This window comes from Tiliqua scincoides, chromosome 7, assembly GCF_035046505.1.
Source record: "Tiliqua scincoides isolate rTilSci1 chromosome 7, rTilSci1.hap2, whole genome shotgun sequence".
Lineage (NCBI taxonomy): Eukaryota > Metazoa > Chordata > Lepidosauria > Squamata > Scincidae > Tiliqua > Tiliqua scincoides.
In genome coordinates, this window is record NC_089827.1 from 69,975,218 (window position 1) to 69,994,734 (window position 19,517).

General features: G+C 43.3%; 1 protein-coding gene and 1 pseudogene across 1 annotated transcript in view; one reads left to right on the top strand and one right to left on the bottom strand.

The window, feature by feature from the left end:
- The window catches only part of PPFIA2 (PTPRF interacting protein alpha 2), a 270,632-nt gene that overhangs the window by 208,337 nt on the left and 42,778 nt on the right, over positions 1-19,517 (top strand). The window contains exons 9-18 of the mRNA XM_066634342.1: positions 1,006-1,092; positions 1,537-1,620; positions 3,096-3,227; positions 3,718-3,780; positions 6,471-6,562; positions 9,771-9,906; positions 10,798-11,018; positions 13,764-14,001; positions 14,615-14,644; positions 15,139-15,269. Coding sequence (XP_066490439.1) covers positions 1,006-1,092; positions 1,537-1,620; positions 3,096-3,227; positions 3,718-3,780; positions 6,471-6,562; positions 9,771-9,906; positions 10,798-11,018; positions 13,764-14,001; positions 14,615-14,644; positions 15,139-15,269 — 1,214 coding nt within the window. The remainder of the gene's footprint in view (positions 1-1,005; positions 1,093-1,536; positions 1,621-3,095; positions 3,228-3,717; positions 3,781-6,470; positions 6,563-9,770; positions 9,907-10,797; positions 11,019-13,763; positions 14,002-14,614; positions 14,645-15,138; positions 15,270-19,517) is intronic.
- LOC136657976 (5S ribosomal RNA) lies at positions 16,396-16,515 on the bottom strand (annotated as a pseudogene).

A 19,517-nucleotide genomic window follows, 5' to 3' on the forward strand; every position in this document is an offset into this window, starting at 1 on the left:
AATGGTGCCTCTGGTCTTATGTGCCATCAATTCAAATTGAGCCCATCAGTCATTTATGGTGGCTTGCTAGGGATGTGATAAACTTCCTGTTATTACTCCCTGCTTACAAAACCAAGAATTGTCCCATGCTTGCGTGGAAACTGCTGGTGCGCTGCAGTTGGCTCGGTGGATGATGTTATAACTTAAAATGTTTTCGGACAATTTTTGTTGATCTTTTTAATTGAGGTGAACAGAGCGAATTGTTTCAAAAGCAAAATCCTAATGTTCTTCTATTCAGTTAGGTAAGGACTGACGCGCATAAGCTTTTTAGGATTTCATGGTGTGGGTTAATGGGAGCTCATAGCGGGAACGGAATTCATGGCGATACAGTTGTCTGACTAGGTGTAACCTGGGCACTTGGAGGAGCGATCAGACACCTACTCTGCATTTGCCACAAGCTCAACAACTCTCATCAACAAGGGTTGTACTATAAGTGGCCCTTAGTTTGTAAGGGAACCTATCATAGCATTACTCTATAAATGACTAACCCCTTTGATTTGGTGTATTCTGTAACATTCTATACATTGTTTTCATTTTGAAAAAAAAAATCGTAGGATGGATTATTTTAAAAAAAATGCCGACACTGGCCTCTCAAAGTCAGATTCTGGTGCCGAGTTCACCAAAATTCCAATTAGATCTTCTGTGCACCAGAAGTGCTTTGATTTCCCTCCCTAAAGGAGGAGGAATTTCTCATCAGCCAGCCATCACTAACCTGGACTTTCCATACTTAGGTTGTTAGCTTTTTTAGCATTCCATTGTTTTTCCGTTCATCCACATCAACTGCCTCATCATGTCACCCTATTGTAAGTGTGGTTTATTCTACATAATATTCTGTCAGTTAAAGTGTTAACTTTGCAATCATGTTTTTTTTTTCTTTTAAGCATTCTGTGCTATGTTCTGTTCAGTGTTGGTGTCTTTAGTTCTGATTTTTCAATTTTGTCCCTCTCCTTTTCCTCGACTCGTTAGTCTGATCCAACCTCTTCTACCTCATCTGATGATTATCAATATGTTATGGAAGCTAAACTACAAGAACTGATCACCATACGTAGGAAGGTAGTCCTACTGGACTTTACTTTCTATTGCTAAATAGAATTCATCTGATTTTGTTTTCATATTTTTAATAATTTTTTTTTAAAAATTTCTTTATGTATTTATGTTATTGATAATCAACCATTGTGCAGTCCGAGTGCTTAAAGAGCTTACAATTTTATGATGGCAGGTTTGTGTTCAAACCATGCACAGTCTGCATGTTACATTTGGCTGATTTCATTGCTCATAAATAACTCCGATGTTTGCTGGATGCTTAGATGTAACAGGCCTTTGTAGCTGACACCATTTCAAGCAATGCTGTTCAGCAGCCTGTCTGAATAAAATTTCTTTTTTGAGAACTAAGTTTGCAGTTAGTAGTAGCTTGCTTTATATTTGCTTTAAAACCGATTGATATTTTGGCTCACAAAAGCTGTATAAGCTTCAGACCGACGTATATTATTTTTATAGGCAGAAGAAAGGCACGGCAACATTGAAGAGCGCATGAGACACTTAGAAACCCAACTGGAAGAGAAGAATCAAGAGCTTCAAAGAGTATGTGCCCTGCAGAGAGTTTATTTTATAGTTTGTAATTCTAATGGGTAGGATCAAATTCTTCACTAGGAGAAGTATACACACAGAACAGACTAGCTCATTCAGCCAACAAACTCCCACGTGATGACCTCCAGAAAAGTATGGAGATTCCTGAATCTTGTAAGCAAACTGAGGTCATAAGGAACTTCAGTTCTGTTAAGCACTACCTGTGCGTGGTGGGAGGGGAAACATGCGCTCAGAGGCTATTTCTTGAGCTGCCGCAATTGCACGGATCAGACATTCTAATTTTATTAATTACCCCAGCATCACAAATGCATTGATTAAGGCTTACATTTATGGGGAAAAGACAATCTTTCTCTCCAGCTTAGGGCCCAATCCTGAGCCCTGCGCACCAGCTTACCACCAGTGCACACTGTCACAAACATGTCATAAGGCATGTCTGTGAGTCCTTACCGTGGGCCAGTGCTTCCCCAGCATGAGCCTGTGCTAGGCCAGCTCTAGCACCGGACCTGCATTCTGCCACCCAGCGCTTGCCTGGACCGCCGGGTGGCAGAGAGGTTAGTGGGGATGGGGGAGGTGGGGGAGGGTGGGAGGAGACATGGCAGGGGAGGGAGCAGAGTGGGAGGGAGGTGGGACCGGTGGAGCTCAGCTCCACTGAATCCTAAGCCCCATGTTGGGCCGCATGTCCTGATACAGGACTGATTCTGAGCAGGCACAGAATCAAGTAGCCCCATTGCAGGGCTATTCTCTTACCTGGAGGAAGGGGACAAAAGTCCCCTTCTCCTAAGGAGGTGGCTACGGCTGCCCAGGGCACACAGGATACCGCAGCAGCCGTTTTTGGCGCCACGACAGCCCATGCTCTGGGCAGCTCAGGATTGGGCTGTCAGTCAACTGGTTTTCATCAGCTCATAATCAAATCAAAACCTTTATTGGCATTAACAATAAAACCAGGATATCAGCTCATAATGAAGTCTCACTGTATTTTTAACCAGAACTGAACATTTGTCTGTAACAAATTAGGAAAAGAAGGCTGAAATTTGTAAAAAAAAAAAAAAAAGGATCATGATGCTGTACAAAGATACACAAAATGGATTCACAGGTTTTTCAAATGTGGAATTTCAATTATTTTGTGAACTATAGGTCCCTGTGGTTGTATTTCATGGAATCACTTGATTTACAAAACAGAAACCTACTTTTGTTCTTTAAAACTGAGATTCATGTTTGAAACTCAGATAATTTTTCTTTTGCCCATTTGAATGTAATTATTGCTAATGTGGAAAATTTATCAGCAATCTAATTTGAGCAATCTTCTGTTTGAGCACTCAAGCTGATAAATTGTATCCTTCAGTGGTATTTGCTATATACCACTGTATTGTAATTTTAGTTACAGAAAACCAACCCTCGCTTTTCATTAACAATAACATCCTAGTTAACTTTGGAATTGCTTGTTTTGTTTCCTTGGTACTTTGTTAAAGGCCAGGCAAAGAGAAAAAATGAATGAAGAACACAATAAAAGATTATCGGATACTGTGGACAGGCTTTTGACGGAATCTAATGAGCGCCTTCAGCTACACTTAAAAGAGAGAATGGCAGCGTTGGAAGAGAAGGTAAGCTAAAATGAGCAGAATAGATACCGACCAAGTTTAGCACTATGTGTAAATGTGTTTGTATTCTGGTTTCATTTATCTCCATTGCAGTCTGGTCTTGGTCCTATGGAATAAAAGGCAGTTAAATATTTATGGTGCTATCCAATGCCTCAGCAAATCTTTCCTCTCCTATATATGCAACTCCCATCTCTTTTGTCACCTTCCCTCTCATACTCAAGAGGGCTGTATACACTAGGCAGGAACAGAATCATGCCTTTAATTTTTAAAAAAATTTCAGTCATACTTTGAAACACTCAGCCTAGTCTTTCATATTAATTGTAGTAACTTTTAACACATGAAAATCAGGACTGCCTATTAATAAAGCATTAAGCTTTGAGGTAGTGAGCACTTGTTGTCGTTACATACTGCAGAAACACAACTGATCTATTTTGCCTGATTTGTTTACTTGACTGTATAGTAATGATTTTTTTTAAAATGTCTTCTTTCCTAGAATGTTTTAATACAGGAATCGGAAAGCTTTAGAAAAAACTTGGAAGAATCTTTGCACGATAAGGTATTCTAAATTTTTCTTCGTAACTGCACTTGTATTTATTTTTTAGAAGCAGATGGATTATTTTTAAATGGTTCATTGGGATTCAAGAACCCAAAGTGTCTTCAACATTATAGACTTACACTAGACCAATTATATAGACCTGGCCCCGGTGCTGCCTGGGGGTGCAGGACCACAAAATGCCACCACCCTGCTCAAAAACATCACTTCCAGTTTTCACGGAAAACCAGAAGTGCTGTTTTCAGCAGTTTGAAGGCCTTAAAAGGGCCAGAGAGGCTACGGGCAGCCTCCCCAACCCTTAAGAGGCCTTCTAAGACCTCAAAAATGGGCCTGAACAAATAAAAAATGGCAGTGAGGGAAGGATTATGGTGCTGCCCCCCACCTCAGGGTGCCGTCCAGGGCATTTGCCCCCCAACCCAACCCCCCCAGGTACATGCACTACACCATTTTGTTTTCTAAGAGCAAACCTAAAATTATTTCATAAAATTTACAGGCCAATCCTATCCATACTTTCCTGGGAGTAAGCCCTACTGATGCTAACGGGACTTACTTCTGATTAGGGTTGGCAATCTTCAGTCTTGAAAGACTATGGTATAAGCCTACAGCGCCCGGTATTCCCAAGCGGTCTCCCATCCAAGTACTAACCAGGCCTGGCCCTGCTTAGCTTCCGAGATCAGACAAGATCGGGCATGTACAGGGTGAGTAGACATGCATAGGATTGGACCGCTAGTCCTTCATCTAGTATACCCAGAACTGGTGAATGGCCTCATGAACCTTAGAGCAAACATGAATCGCCTTCCTTAAGGTGCATGTGCATGACTATGTGTTCAACCTGATTATGCTGGTCTTATGAACGTGTAAAACAATGAAATGTTACATCCTTATGGAAATACATGTTTTCTCACTCTTGGCAACAGTAGGTGTGCTGTCTAGATTACAGTTTGTTCTTTGGAAATGTGTTTCTATAGACAGCTCAGTCAGCAACTGTTGAGTACATAAGGCCTGTGCTTTTCGCCCCACATGTACCAAACCCTGACAGTTATGCTAAAAATAGTTAAATTTGCCTTTTTTTATCTCCATATAATTTAACCCATTTACCACTGCTTTAGTGAACCAGTCAAATTTATTCTAAATTTTTCTAACAAATGTCATTTTCCCTGCTCTTTAAAGCTTTCATTGCCTCGCAGCCAGTTGAAAACTCAGAATACAATAACCTTATACTTAAATAAAATTAAGTATTTTTGTTGGATATCAAATTAATTTAAAACAGAGTGGAACAGGAATGAAATGTGGCTAAACATGAGACCAGGGGCAAAATAAGAACATGCAGGATCGAACTCCAGGAGTTGCGGAACAAATCTGTATTTTAATTCAGTTGCCATTTTGTTCCTAAAAAGAGGAATTTTCAGGAAGGAAGGAATGAAATTGGACATCCAGCCATGACTCAGGAGTTCCTTGCAAATTTGTTTATATCTTATAATAATGTTTGAGCCACATTCTTCCCCACAGAATGATACCCGAAGCAACTTCTTTCCTTCCAATCACACTTGTTCCCCCATTGTCTTTATTTTTGTTGTCATGAAGGGACTATCTCATCTTATAAATGCTTACAGAATCTGGCAACAATGTCATCTTCATAGGCATCGCAGTAGCGTGGCTAAGGAGGGTCACAGAACCCCAGGCTGCACTCTTCTGGGAGTGTTAATGCCACCACAACCGCCGGGGTCCTGCCCCTCCGCTCACCCCCACCCACCCCTCTAGTCACATCCTGAGAGTATTCTGAGGCCTCCAGAAGGTCCAGGAACGCTTTGCTGGACCACAGGACTTAGAATGTCCCTTTTATTTTATTTTTGCAAAACCTGGAGTGATGTTTTAAATCCTTTGCAAAAAAAATACCTGGAAGTGACATTCTATGGCCTTCCGGAGGCCTCAGAATACCCCCCCCCAGATGCAACTGGAGCATAGCTCCAGTCATGGACTGCCTCCATGACCCCTCTGAACATATTATTGAACTGCTACACATATTATTGAAATGAAGTACAAAATAGTCAGAAGAGCAGCGGTTATCAGCCTATGTGGGAAGGTGAAGGAGAATCTTAGAGAAAGAGAATCTCTTCAAATGAAATGGGGAAGAAAATCCTCAAATGCCCTTAGGGAGAGGGTAGCCCTGGATACCCAAGGCTAGTGTTACCCAAGGATGTATGGACTATAGATGTGTGTGTGTGTGTGTGTGTGTGAGAGAGAGAGAGAGAGAGAGAGAAATCTCCATCACATATGTACTTCATAATAACTACTGATTAGCACCAGGGCCCATGCACAGGGGTTACATCATACCTGAATCTGGGGTCAAAAAGGGGACCCAGGGAGCCAAAGTAGAGAGCGCAATCAAACCACCCCACCCCATCACTGCCCTGCCCATTTTGCCCCTCCCCATCCATTCTGCCCTCCGACCCTCTCCCCAAAAGGGAAGGGGACCGCTAGAATCTTTATACTCCCTGATCTTTATAGTCTGACTGCCACTAAGTAATTAAACCATATTGTATGCATTCGAATAATACTTACTGTGCAAGCCTTCAGTGGACTGCTGTAAGATAATTTTGTCCTTTGCTGCCAAGAGGTTGGATGTGACTTATTGATATTAACGTGATATAAAGGCAAAATAGCTTATCCAATTTTTCTTTTGTAACTTTCAGGAAAGATTGGCAGATGAAATAGACAAACTGAGAGCTGAACTTGAACAGATGAAATTAAGAGCAGGTTCTTTAATGGATCCCACATTGTCAAGGTAGCATAAGAAGATCACAGTATTTTAATTAAAATTATATTCGAAAAACACAGTTTAACATCCACAATGTGTTGTCAGTAGTGTTTGAAAATGTCAGCATAATTATTGTGGGGATGATATAGAATGCTGGGTGCCCTGGTTAAGTTATTGTGGCAGAGAGAAAGTGAGATTAGGTTGGCAACCTTCAGTCTCGAAAGACTATGGTAGAAGCCTACAGCACCCGGTATTCCCAGGCGGTCTCCCATCCAAGTACTAACCAGGCCTGACCCTGCTTAGCTTCTGAGATCAAATGAGAGCAAACAAGAAGAAAAGAGCTTGACTGGGACCAGGGCAAACAACATAAGTGAGAATGCCAGAGATGCAACAGATCAGAAGTGGATTTAAAATAGTGATGTTGTGTGTAAATGCGTCAGGGTCTATTGTGGTCCCAGTCAGACAGCATGGTCTCTAGCACAAACTGAGGTTAGATTTCATCAGAGGTGAGTAGAGACCCAAGGACCCAAAACAAATGGCATGGTTGAGGTGTGGGTCAGGTTCCTGAGCAGTCAGACAAGGAAGTTTAGCCAGGCCAAGCAGAGCCTGTTCAGCACCTTTTCAACTGACATGATGCTCAGACCAGGTAGCCAAACCCATGGAAATTCTTGTATTAGAGCCAGCAGGGGATCTATTGGCCCCTAGGTCACCTGACTCCACCTGGGCTTGGGCCCAATCCTATCCAACTTTCCAGCACCGGTGCAACCGCAATGCAGCCCCGAGGTAATAAATGTTAGGCAACAAATGTTCCCATACTTTAAGGAGGCCTCTCTGACTGCTTTTCCACCACAGGATGCAGTGCATGGTCCATTGGTACTGCTGCACCAGCACTGGAAAATTGGATAGGATTGGGCTCCTAGTTGGCTATGATTTCCCTCCTAGCCAATGTCAGGGTGGCACTGGTCAGGAACAAGCCTCAGGTCAGCCAGTCAAAGCCAGCCTCTGCATCACCATCCAATTATGCAGGAGATGAACAGAGTGGATATAGAGAGATGCTCTTTACACTCTCACATAACACCAGAACCAGGGGACATCCACTAAAATTGAGTATTGGAAGGGTAAGGACAGACAAAAGAAAATATTTCTTTACTCAGCGTGTGGTCGGTCTGTGGAACTCCTTGCCGCAGGATGTGATGATGGCATCTGGCCTGGATACCTTTGAAAGGGGATTGGACAAGTTTCTGGAGGAAAAATCCATTATGGGTTACAAGCCATGATGTGTATATGCAACCTCGTGATTTTAGAAATGGGCTATGTCAGAATGCCAGATGCAAGGGAGGGCACCAGGATGAGGTCTCTTGTTATCTGGTGTGCTCCCTGGGGCATTTGGTGGGCCGCTGTGAGATACAGGAAGCTGAGTTAGATGGGCCTACGGCCTGATCCAGTGGGGCTGTTCTTATGTTCTTATTAGTTGTCTTGATGATGCAGAGGACGGTGTCCTAGCTCTGCCAGAGTTGTTGGTTCAAAATTCCTTGTGTCTTGCAAAACACAACATGGGCTGTACTTTACCCATAACCAAAGATGGAGCTTGGATTTTCCTAGAATTGCTGATGCCGCAAGAGGTTTTCTTTAACATTGGGGTGATTTTTTTTAAATAAATATTTTTAAATTAGTCTGCCTCAAACAATTTAGGCCCATTTGCTTTGAAGTTGCATTCAGATAACATGTTTTGTAAGTTCCACACTTAGATCTAGTGTGTTTTCAGCTGAGTCATTAGCACTTTGAAGAACCTTTAAGAGAAGCTACAGAAAATTTCATGCTTTGTGTCTTGAAAGGTATATAAAAAAAAGCTATCTTAAAACCTCGCTCACAGTCTGTGTCTCATGCTTCCTAGACACTTTCCTTTTGGAGCAATGGAAAACTTGCAAATTAAGTCTTTCATATTTGCATATCGTTCTTGCTCTGTGAGTTGTCAGTGTTCATTCGTTAAAAAGAACTGTACATATAAAATAAGCAACCCGGAATAACAAAATACAGTAGGGACAGCATGGAGTGTTGGAAGAGCAATGTCATGTGAGCTAAACCTGTACAGTAACAGTTGATGTGGATATAAGTGGACTCATCTTGTCCATGGATTTGGCATCTTCAGTTTTGACTCAAAGCAGGACTCTGACCCATGTCTGGAGGACCTCACATTACCTCCTGGACATCACCGGAAGTACCTTCTGGTTCTATCTAGGAGGGGTTCTCAGGTGTGGGGAAGCCGGGCTCGGCTTCCCCGCATCTCAGACTCTCAGAAGTTTCTTAGAGGCACTTCTCATTTTTCAGAAAACTGAAATTGCCTCTCTGAGCTGTGGAGAGGCAGTCACCTCATGCCTCTGAAGGCCTGCCATAGATCTGCTTTGAAGATGGTGTTTTAAATAAACTGGTCTCAAACACTGCAGTCTTCAAACAGTCCAGCCCTGTTCATGACTACTCTGAAGTAGGTTCCATTGATTTAAACAAGATTTACTTCTGAATAAATATATCTAGTATTGCAGAAGATCACAGCCAGCTCCTTAAATTGTGTCTGGAAAGGAACTGTTTTTGCACTATCAGGGAAGAGGGAAATGTGTTCAAAGAGCTGGTGAGGGAATGGAATAATGTTCTTTCATTAGAACATAAGAGCATAAGTTGAGCCGTGCTGGTTCGCGCCAAAGTATCATCTAGCCCAGCATCCTGTTTCTCATGGAGACCTGCCACTTGTCTCTGAGAATTCCACAAGTAGGATATGAAGGCATACCCCTCTCCTATCTTTGCTTCCCAGCAACAGATATTCAGAGGAGCAATGGTGAGAGAGTGGCTTGCCTTCCTGACCTGGTTGTGGGCTTCCAGGGGTCACCTGGTTGGCCGTTTGTCTGCTTTAGAATTTTTAAACAGAGAGGCAGGACCTCATAATTGAATTTTATCTGGTCTCTTAAATCCAGTTCCCAGCACTATCTCCACTGTAGCATGCAGACTTTCAGTGTTGAGATGTACTGGTGAGTTCTGATTTCATAAAAATATATCACAGAGCTTTATTAGCCTCATAAAGATGTTTGGAAGTCAACCATATTACTTGCTTTATTTCGAGAAGAAGAACATAAAATCAAAGTTCCTGCCTTGTAAATACTAGATAAATAATTCATTCTTACAGTTTGGCTTTTGCTGCTCATTTGTTGCTCTTCTAAGTCACGTGCCACAATTATTGTTGCAGGCCCCATCTTGATTCATCAGCAGAATTGAGGTACTCTGTGGGCTCCCTCGTTGACAGTCAGCCAGATTATCGGTCAACAAAAGTGATAAGAAGACCCAGACGAGGCCGTATGGGAATTCGAAGAGATGAACCAAAGGTTTACCATTTTACTGCTTTTCTGCTTGCTTGCTACAAGCAAACCTTACCTTGTTTAAGGGCACAATCCTAACCCTTTATGTGACATAAGGGCAGTGCAGCTCTGAGGTAAGGGAGCAAACATCCCCTTACTTTGAGGAGGCCTCCGTGAGTGACACCCAACTACAGGATGCAGCACATGTCCCATTGGCACTGCTATGCCAGTGCTGGAAAGCACTGACATAAGGGGTTAGGATTGTGCCCTCAGTAATATAAGTGATGGAGGTAGATACGTGTTATCTCTACTACTCTGTCAAGTCTGGAAGGATGGACTACAACTTGTTAGGATATGGTGAGGAAAGGGTCTGTAGCCAGAGCCGAGGCCCTGCCTCACCTCCCTTCTTTGTTCTGAGCAACACATGGGTCACGTGGCAACCTTAGGATTCTAGTACAGTTAGTAATTCTTTGAGCAACCTTCTTAAAATTCAGACGACGGTTCCTAGAGATGCTGCCATTAAATTCAAATCAGCTTGTGATGCATATTATCCTGTTTCTAAGACGAGAAGTAATCTTCAGAGTGCAGTAAGGGTCACCAATCATCTTTTCTGTACAGAAAGAAAGCATCCTAGTATGCCTTGTCCCTTTTCAGGTTCTGGTCTCTTATAGGAGAACACTGCTTGCATGGTATTTTTCCTAACAGCCTGAAATGCAGGTCAGTGTCATGTCATGATGCAGCCGCTGGAAATTAACAAAATGATTAAAGTGTCTCTTGTTAAAAATGGCCTGAGGAAATGGAAAGGTGTTAATCACCGCAACAGTATTTTAAAGTGCGAGCTCTTCAGTTTTTAATTTCTGTGAAAATTAGCATTTTGAGTTGGGGTGATCTGTCTGCGTTTCTATGATTTCTAATTAGGTGAAATCTCTTGGAGACCACGAGTGGAGCAGAAGTCAACCGATTGGGGTCCTGAGCAGCCATCCATTTGAGAGCGACACTGAAATGTCTGATATTGACGACGATGATAGAGACACTCTTTTTAGCTCGATGGACCTGCTTTCACCAAGTGGGCATTCTGATGCTCAAACCCTCGCTATGATGCTGCAGGAGCAACTAGATGCAATCAACAAGGAAATCAGGTACTTTGACTCCTCCAAAAGCAGAAGACTTTCTGGCAAGCCCCTGTCATTATTATGATGCTTATTTACACATAGCACTTTTAGGGCCCAATCCTATCCAACTTCCCAGCACCGATGCAATCATGCCAACGGGGCATATGCTGCATCCTGTGGTGGGGGGGGCAGTCATGTAGACCTCCTCAAGGCAAGGGAACATTTGTTCCATTACTTTGGGGCTGCTTTATGGTTGCATCAGCATTGAAAAGTTGAATGTGATTGGGCCCTTAGAGCATTCAAAGTGCTTCACATACATTGGCATTCTTGCAACATACCTTCAAGGTAAGCCAATATTATTACCCCTATATTGCAAATGTGAAAATTATTTCTAAGCAAGCAAGCAGTTGAAAAAGAAAAAAAAAATAGAGACATAATCCAGGAACTTCAGTATTGCATTTAAAAAGTCATCAAACCTGCAATACCAGAATAGGAGAAGCTGCATATGTTATACCACCCTCTGCCATTCAGAGTTCAGGAGCTGGCAAGCCTGGTAGTGATTATCTGTTTTACATTAACAACTAAAGAATCAAAATAAAGACGGGAATACTTTGTGAAAGAAGTACACAGGATAAGGCAATTTAGAGATCTGGATGAGAAAGAGGAAGTACTGTCTTACATTGTCAGGGCTGATGTTTGAAAGGTGTAATGGGAAGACAGAGTTCTAGTCAGGCATAAGAAAACCAAAGGACAGTTGGAAATAGTTGGAGCACTAACTTTTGACCAGAGCCATACTTAGGAAATGAAAAGCCGGAGACGATCTGACGAGAGTTAGGGCAAGGAATATGATTGGTCAGTATGATCAAGGAAGTTCATGAGACCAGCATCTGAAAGTTTTGAGATCATTGACGTGGATAGCGGAGTGAACACCCTCAAAGTACCATTAATTAATAACCACAAGACTGAGCTTTTCAAAAGAAGATAGAGTGTATTAAGAGATACAGAGAACAAGGAAAAGGCACAGTTACTTTCAGTTATTTTGTTTGGAAATTGGTTCCAGAGCTTTAAAGGTCTATGGGTGAAAGAAATACGTGTCCCCTTTTGGGGTTATTTTTTCAGAAGGTAGAGAGAGAGAGGGTTACAGTGATCAAAGGGGAAGAGGGGAAATAAGATTGCGGATTCTAATCTGCTGAGAAGTCTTAGCATAAATTGCCTGTCTGTGCTGCAGGAACAGCAGCTTCAGGTTTCAGAGAAAAGAAAATGCGGTGAAAAGGTGCTCTTTAGACCAAAGAAGTAGCTACTCCAAGGGTGAGTGTAATGGCTTCCAGCAGGGAAGAAAGTGCCACAAAATAGAGGCGTCTCTATGGGGAAGAAACCTTCAAGGTGCACGGCATGGACACCTTTGTAGCAGGAATGATGACCAGTGGTGATGAAAACACTCAGCAGCATGGAGACTTTCGCAAGGAAATGAGAGAAAATGTTCAGCATGGGCACTTTCTCTAAGGGGATGGTGACAAAGTTCTGCTTCCGCATCAGGGATAGTTCTAGGGCTTTGCACAAAGAAAACGAAAGGGTTCCTGGCTGAATAAAAGTATCTTGATCATTTCCTGGATGTGCAGCTAAGAGTTTCCTGAACTTATCTGACCTAAAACATGTCTTTCCAGGGCACACAGTGGCTTAATTGTACCCCAGTCAGAGATGTCCCTGAGGGACAAAAGGTATGGCAGGGTGTGTGCTGCACCCATGCTCAGGTCACCCCCCCCCCGGGCTACTGGCTGTTGGGTCGCATCTGGCCTCTGAACCCAGAAGGAAGTGGCAATTACGCTTGTCACAATTGCACAATGATGTCATCGACACTTCCTTCTGGGTTTGGAAGCCAGATTCAACCCTATAAACAGTGGCAAGTAGTCTAGGGTGAGTGACCTGAGCATGCAGCACACACCTACAAAGGTAAGTTTGGGAAGCTCTGCCTTAAGGAGACACATGAATGGCTACAGCCTTCCTTCCCCCTAATGGCCCTTCATTAGCTGGGGGCTGGGGGATAAGAATAGGCCCTCCGTTTGGCTGTACTTGTCGTAAGAGGCGACTGAACAGCCACCGGGTAGATGGGACTCCGTAGCCTGGGAAGGCAGCTCATCTGAGAGAAGGAAAACTCTGATCCCAAACCTCCACTGCCTTGTGGCTACATCCAGTTATGGAAAAGGCTTCAGGAGTCAACCTCGAGGCAAACTCCGGAGCCAGAGTCCCTGAGGCAGTTCATGGCTGAACACAGTCACGCTCTGGCAACTCCTGTGACGCCGCTGGAACCAACCCTATTGGCTTCTGCCTTTCCATTGGACCATTTCAGCGATGTGGAGAGGGGGGATCTGCTGCATGGGTAACAGTCTATCCTCCATATCTACTTCACCCAGGCTTCGCGCACTGGAGAAGGCTCTCTGTTCCAGAACCACCATTCAGAGCGCAATACCATAGTCTTCCGAGACTGAAGGATGCCAACTACTCTAGCATGACCTCTCCACAGAGTTTAGCCTGGCCTCTGAAATTGGCGGAACAATTTCAATTGCTTATTTCAGTTTGTCCTCCATGGCTCTAAAGACGGGAGATCCAAGCATGATTTCCTGTTCCTCCGCTAGTTTGACCTTCCTAGTGTCATTGTGAAAACACCCTTAATAAGCTGTTGGTGAGAAAGAGCAACTCTTTGTTAACACACACATTAGAACCCCATTCATATGACACTGGCTATTCTTTTCTGTTGCCTCCTGACTCTTATAGATTAATCCAAGAGGAAAAAGAATCAACTGAACTGCGTGCGGAAGAAATTGAAAATAGAGTGGCCAGCGTGAGTCTGGAAGGCTTAAATCTGGCCAGGATGCATCCTGGCACCTCTATAACTGGCTCAATTACAGCTTCCTCACTTGCAAGTTCTTCTCCTCCTAGTGGGCACTCAACACCCAAACTCACTCCCCGCAGCCCCGCCAGGGAGATGGACCGGATGGGTGTCATGACACTGGTAAGGAAAGCCAGCATTGTGCTGAATCCTTAGTTTATTTTAATAGCCAAGGACTTATCTAAAGAATCATATTTGTTTATTTATCTGCCTATTGTGACCTTTGTGCGTGTAGTAAAATCTTGTTAACACAAAGTGCAATAACGGGCCCATAGCCAATGTTATACAAGATACGGGAATAATGAAAACAGTACTAGAACCAGCTGCTGAGATGGCTCTTCTGAAGTTGTTCACTTCCAGTAAGTGCTCAACAGAGCTACTAATGACACAAGAATATATAAAACATCTTATACATTCGCCTCCGTTTTGCTCCCACCGCCCGGAATGGCTCCAAAGGGGAGGGGGAGGGGCTGCTGGCATGCCACGGTGAGGCTCCATGTGAAACTTAGTGCTTTGCACCCCCTCTAGCTATGTCACTGTGTTGTCCTTTATCACCAAACCGGCTGGCTAGGGTTTGCGTAAACCCTGAAAACTAGGATTTTTGTTTTTCTTGGTAATAGCGAGGTCCGTCTTCTGGCGTTGTGTAAAATAGGAATAAAAGTAACTGCACTCTCTTTTTGAGTAATTACATTTTCTGATTATTGTCCTTTGTTCTTTTCGTTGGCATTAACTCCAGCCAAGTGATCTCAGGAAGCATCGGAGAAAGGTATACGTAACAGTTTTTTTTTAAATGTGCAACTGTGAATTTTTTCCCCTAATTTTCACCTAATCCACAAGTTAGTTACATCAGATTCCTGGGCTGCCTGTAGTTTATAATTCTTGGAGGAACTTGAGAACATCTAAAAAAGTCAAACAAAACTCTTGGCTCGAAATTCAGCCACGGTAAATGAGGTTTGTGTCACGTTTGAGAGTTGTACAGTGTAATTCCCATCAATCAAACTATGTTTAAATATTTCTATTCTATCAAAAGTTATAGCTAAAAAACCAGAGGGGGCGGGGTGATGGTGCATCACCACGCCCATTGCCCCCCCCAACTGCATGGGAGGAGGTTCATCGTGGGGTTGACATGCTGTCCTCCCACACTGGGTGTTGTAAATCCTAGTGACACCTCTGCTTGAATTGCTTGTTGCGAGCTTTAATTATTTCTTGCAAACCACACTGGTTTCTCAGCCAGATTTCATGGAACTGGTTTACATGTAGATTGCAGTGGTTGAAGAAGATGGACATGAAGACAAAGCCACAATAAAATGTGAAACCTCCCCACCGCCAACACCTAGAGCCATTAGAATGACTCATACGCTACCGTCTTCGTACCACAATGACGCCAGAAGGTAAGGAAGTAATTGCTTATTTGAGACAATAACTCACAACTTTTGTGAATTATTAATATGTGAACTTTAATATGTTAGGTACTTTTAATTTTTATGACTTCCAGGTTAAAAATTCTTTCAAAAACAAAACTAAAATAGATATAACTGACATTCACTGGCTGTCTTTTAAATGTAAATTTTAATCCCGGACAATTCTGGTTTCACGCTGCTGTTTTAACTGCTGTTTTTAATATTGTTTTAACACATTACAAAAGCTTTTCGAAGTGCAGGTTATAAAATACATTAAATAAATTTGAAATTAAATTCACTCCCATTTTTCCATCACGATTTGAATTTTTCTGGTTACTTCATGGTGGACCCCTTAAGGACAACCGTGAACGGCCAACATAATTCGTGATGTGCTTGGTGAATGATGCCCATGCATTTAATGAGCTGTGGGGCACAAGCAGCCTGAAGGATCACAGCCACAAAAATGGTGTAACCGGATAGCCAATTGTTCCAGTTACAGCTGACCTTATGTCGGCACACTGTTTCCTGGTCCCAGGCAAGTTAGCTAGCATTTGGAACAGGCTTAGTTTCCCTGTGCAAGAGGTTGGCAACCTTCAGTCTTGAAAGACTATGGTATAAGCCTACAGCACCCAGTATTCCCAGGCGGTCTCCCATCCAAGTACTAAACAGTCCTGACCCTGCTTAGCTTCCAAGATCATGGTATAAGCCTACAGCACCCAGTATTCCCAGGTGGTCTCCCATCCAAGTACTAACCAGGCCTGACCCTGCTTAGCTTCCAAGATCATGGTATAAGCCTACAGCACCCAGTACTCCCAAGCGGTCTCCCATCCAAGTACTAACCAGGCCTGACCCTGCTTAGCTTCTGAGATCAGACAAGATCGGGAGATAGTGTTCAGTATAGGGAGATGGTTGGCAACCTTCAGTCTCGAAAGACTATGGTAGAAGCCTACAGCACCCGCTGTTACCAGGCGGTCTCCTATCCAAGTACTAACCAGGCCTGACCCTGCTTAGCTTCCGAGATCATGGTATAAGCCTACAGCACCCGGTATTCCCAGGCGGTCTCCCATCCAAGTACTAACCAGGCCTGACCCTGCTTAGCTTCCGAGATCATGGTATAAGCCTACAGCACCCGGTATTCCCAGGCGGTCTCCCATCCAAGTACTAACCAGGCCTGACCCTGCTTAGCTTCCGAGATCAGACAGGATCAGGCATGTGCAGGGTAACAGTTGCTGCACAGTTGCTATGCAGGAGGCTGATTTACCTTTCCAATTTTTTTCTTTAAAACTGGGAAGGGCTAATGATCCCAAAAAGGGAGGTCAATTGCACCATAAGGGTTCAGGACAAGTCCCAGGAGTGTGGAAAGAGCCTGTTATGAGCTGACTTGGTGAATATTTGCATGGGCATCCTTCACCCCAGATACTTTTATTCCATTTGGGCGAGTGGCTTGGGACAGGCTGAGTCCTTGAGCATCTAAGCCAGCAGCGATTTAACCATTTTTTAGGCTTGGATCCCTGAAGTGGTCATCCTAAGGTCTGACTTCCTCCCATGTATGACTTAGAGGTATGTTAGATTCCCTGGGTGTATTAACATGGTTATGCACAAAAGTTAAATGCTCCTTGGAGAGAATGGGCTCAGCTACGTGGGGCTTTTATTGCCCATCCAGGTATAGCGTGTATTCAACCCTTGTTTAGGGCTGATGATGTGAGCTAGTCTCTACTTGGGACAAATTTCTTTTTGAAGGATATGCAATGTGGTCTGCACAACTTTATTGTTGGCAGGTAGGAATGGTAGAGTGGTGTGAGTATGGGGTTAATTGTAAAGATTAGTGTGCACCCTGAGGTTAGCAGTTTGGCCAAAGGTGGACTGAAAACCGGTCAGCCATTGAGGCTTTGCCCCATGGGTGAGGTGGGTTCCACAGTTCATAACTTCCTTGACCCTCTCCCCCCCCCCCACCATTGTATTGGAGTTTTGTGAATTATCCATTGGTGATACTTGGCTTTGCGTCAGGTTGGGAATGCCCAAAAATGCTACCGTTGCCTCCCCCAGTATAGGAACCCACTCTAGGTTGAGGTGGAGTTGACATTAGTAAGTTCCCATTGCAGATTTGACAGTGGCCCGTTTCCACCCCACACCACCCTGTCATATGTCTTTATTGGAAGTGTGAAGGCAAGAAACTAGAAGCAGGGAATGTGAGGAAGTAGCAAGTAGGGTTGTGGTATGTGAAATTGTCGCTTTTATAGTGTGTGCCATTTGTGCTGACCATGCTAATTCCTAGATTCCTGTCTGAAGTAGCAGAAAGGAACTATCAAAGAGAATTGACAATACAGTCATGCTTCAGCATCCAAGGGGTTCCACTCTTGGAACACCTGTGAATGCCGAAACTCATGGATGATCTAATCTGCAGATCTTGGCACCCAACCCTCCAGACGCATCCCAGAGTTCTGCTCTGGTCTCATGCAGGGGGTGCAGATCTGAGCTGGTCAGGGCTCAATGCAGGTCAAGGGACCCATGCTGAGTTAGATCTGTGGATGAAAAGTCCACAGATGATCAGGCACTATCTGTAGCGGCTTGCAGGTATCACTGAATCAATGCGTGTGTCATTTGAAAAGGAGTCTTTATCAAACCAGTTTACTGTCACTGTGAGTTCTGTTCTCTTAAGGCACAGTACGTACACATAAACTATATTAAAATGGGGTTCACGCTGAGAAATTGCTTTTATAATGTGAATTTATTTCATTTCTTTTTAACAGAGATGCTATCATCATACACCATGCCATATTACAAGCACATTACATGACACAGTTCATCATCCTTGAACTGTGAGTTAGCCCATACTATTTGGCCCCTTGCATCCCAGTCTGATGCGGCTGGCTGGTCTTGAACCCCTTAAATAATTGAGGTGAAGTAAGGAGGTCAAATCACTGCCACAAAGGCCATAGCATTCTATTGCCCTGTGGCTTGTCATATGCGATTATGTACTGGTAATTTGAGATGATCTGCTCTGCAAATTTTGCATGCAATTTTTTCCCCGCATTGAAATGCTTTCCACATAGGAAACTTCAGATATGAGAAAATTCCTAAAATATCTTTAGTGAACATGCAGACTTCATGCCCTTTTTATTTCTGTGTGCCAGTATGCCTTCATCAGAACCATGTTGTTTTTATGAAATCATCTGTGATGAGGAGGAGTAACACACACCATGGAATAAGACACTGATGGGGAGATTCAGGTCCAAGTGCTAACCAACTTTCCTACACTGACGTAGCTTGCCAATGGGACGTGTGCTGCATCCTGCAGTTGGGGGGCACTCACTGAGGCCTCCTCAAAGTCAGGGAATGTTTGTTCCCTGACCTTGTTGCTTCATTGCCCTTATGTCAGTGTTGGAAAGTGGGTTAGAATTGTGCCCACAGTCTCAGAACTGAAAGCCAGGACGGTTTTACTAATTCTTCCAAACAGGAATCCCAAGGTCCTATATTCCCCCCAGACTAAGTTTGCTTCTGGATCACAGTGCAGGGAAGTGACAGAATTCAGGATCCAAAGCCTTGAGAATCTGCAACTATAAACTATGCAGTGCAAGCCTTTATCAGCAATTACATCCCTATTAACAGTAGGGACAGTCAGAAATCTAGCCCTAACTCATCCTATACATTCCAACAGTCCCACAATAGGAAGTCCTACAAGTTCCAGTTTAGGGGGTTTATCCAGAGCTCGTACCCTAAATCTGTTACCAGCAGCAGTAAGCACAGTTAAAGAGCAGAGATTATTCCCCTGGACCTCTTCCCAACCCCCATCTTAGCATCAAGGCAGTTGGTTGCTTTCAGAAACTTTGGGGAGCCTCTCCTGATGAGAGCTCCTCCCTGATTAGCTCAGAAAAGTTATTCCTACATTCAGTTCTAGTGGGAGAAAATTACATTTCAATAGATTTTTCATCCTGCTCCTGATTAGAATAGAGATTTATCAGGTAAGACAAAATCTCTCTCTTTTTTTTTTAAACGAAGTTCTCAAACCAAACCATTCTTATCAGCACATCTTTCAAAACACTTTCTAGCCAGCGTGATTTTAACAGGCTTGGATGATAAATGATGTCTCCTGTCTCTCATTTTTGTTAGATTGAGTCATCCTGATCGGCATTAGCGAGACGTGAAAATTTAGCCATTGTGCTGCTCTAAATATTACTATGATACAGAAGGGGTTGAAAAAAAAACCATCAATAATTTGATTAATGTTTCCCATTATGA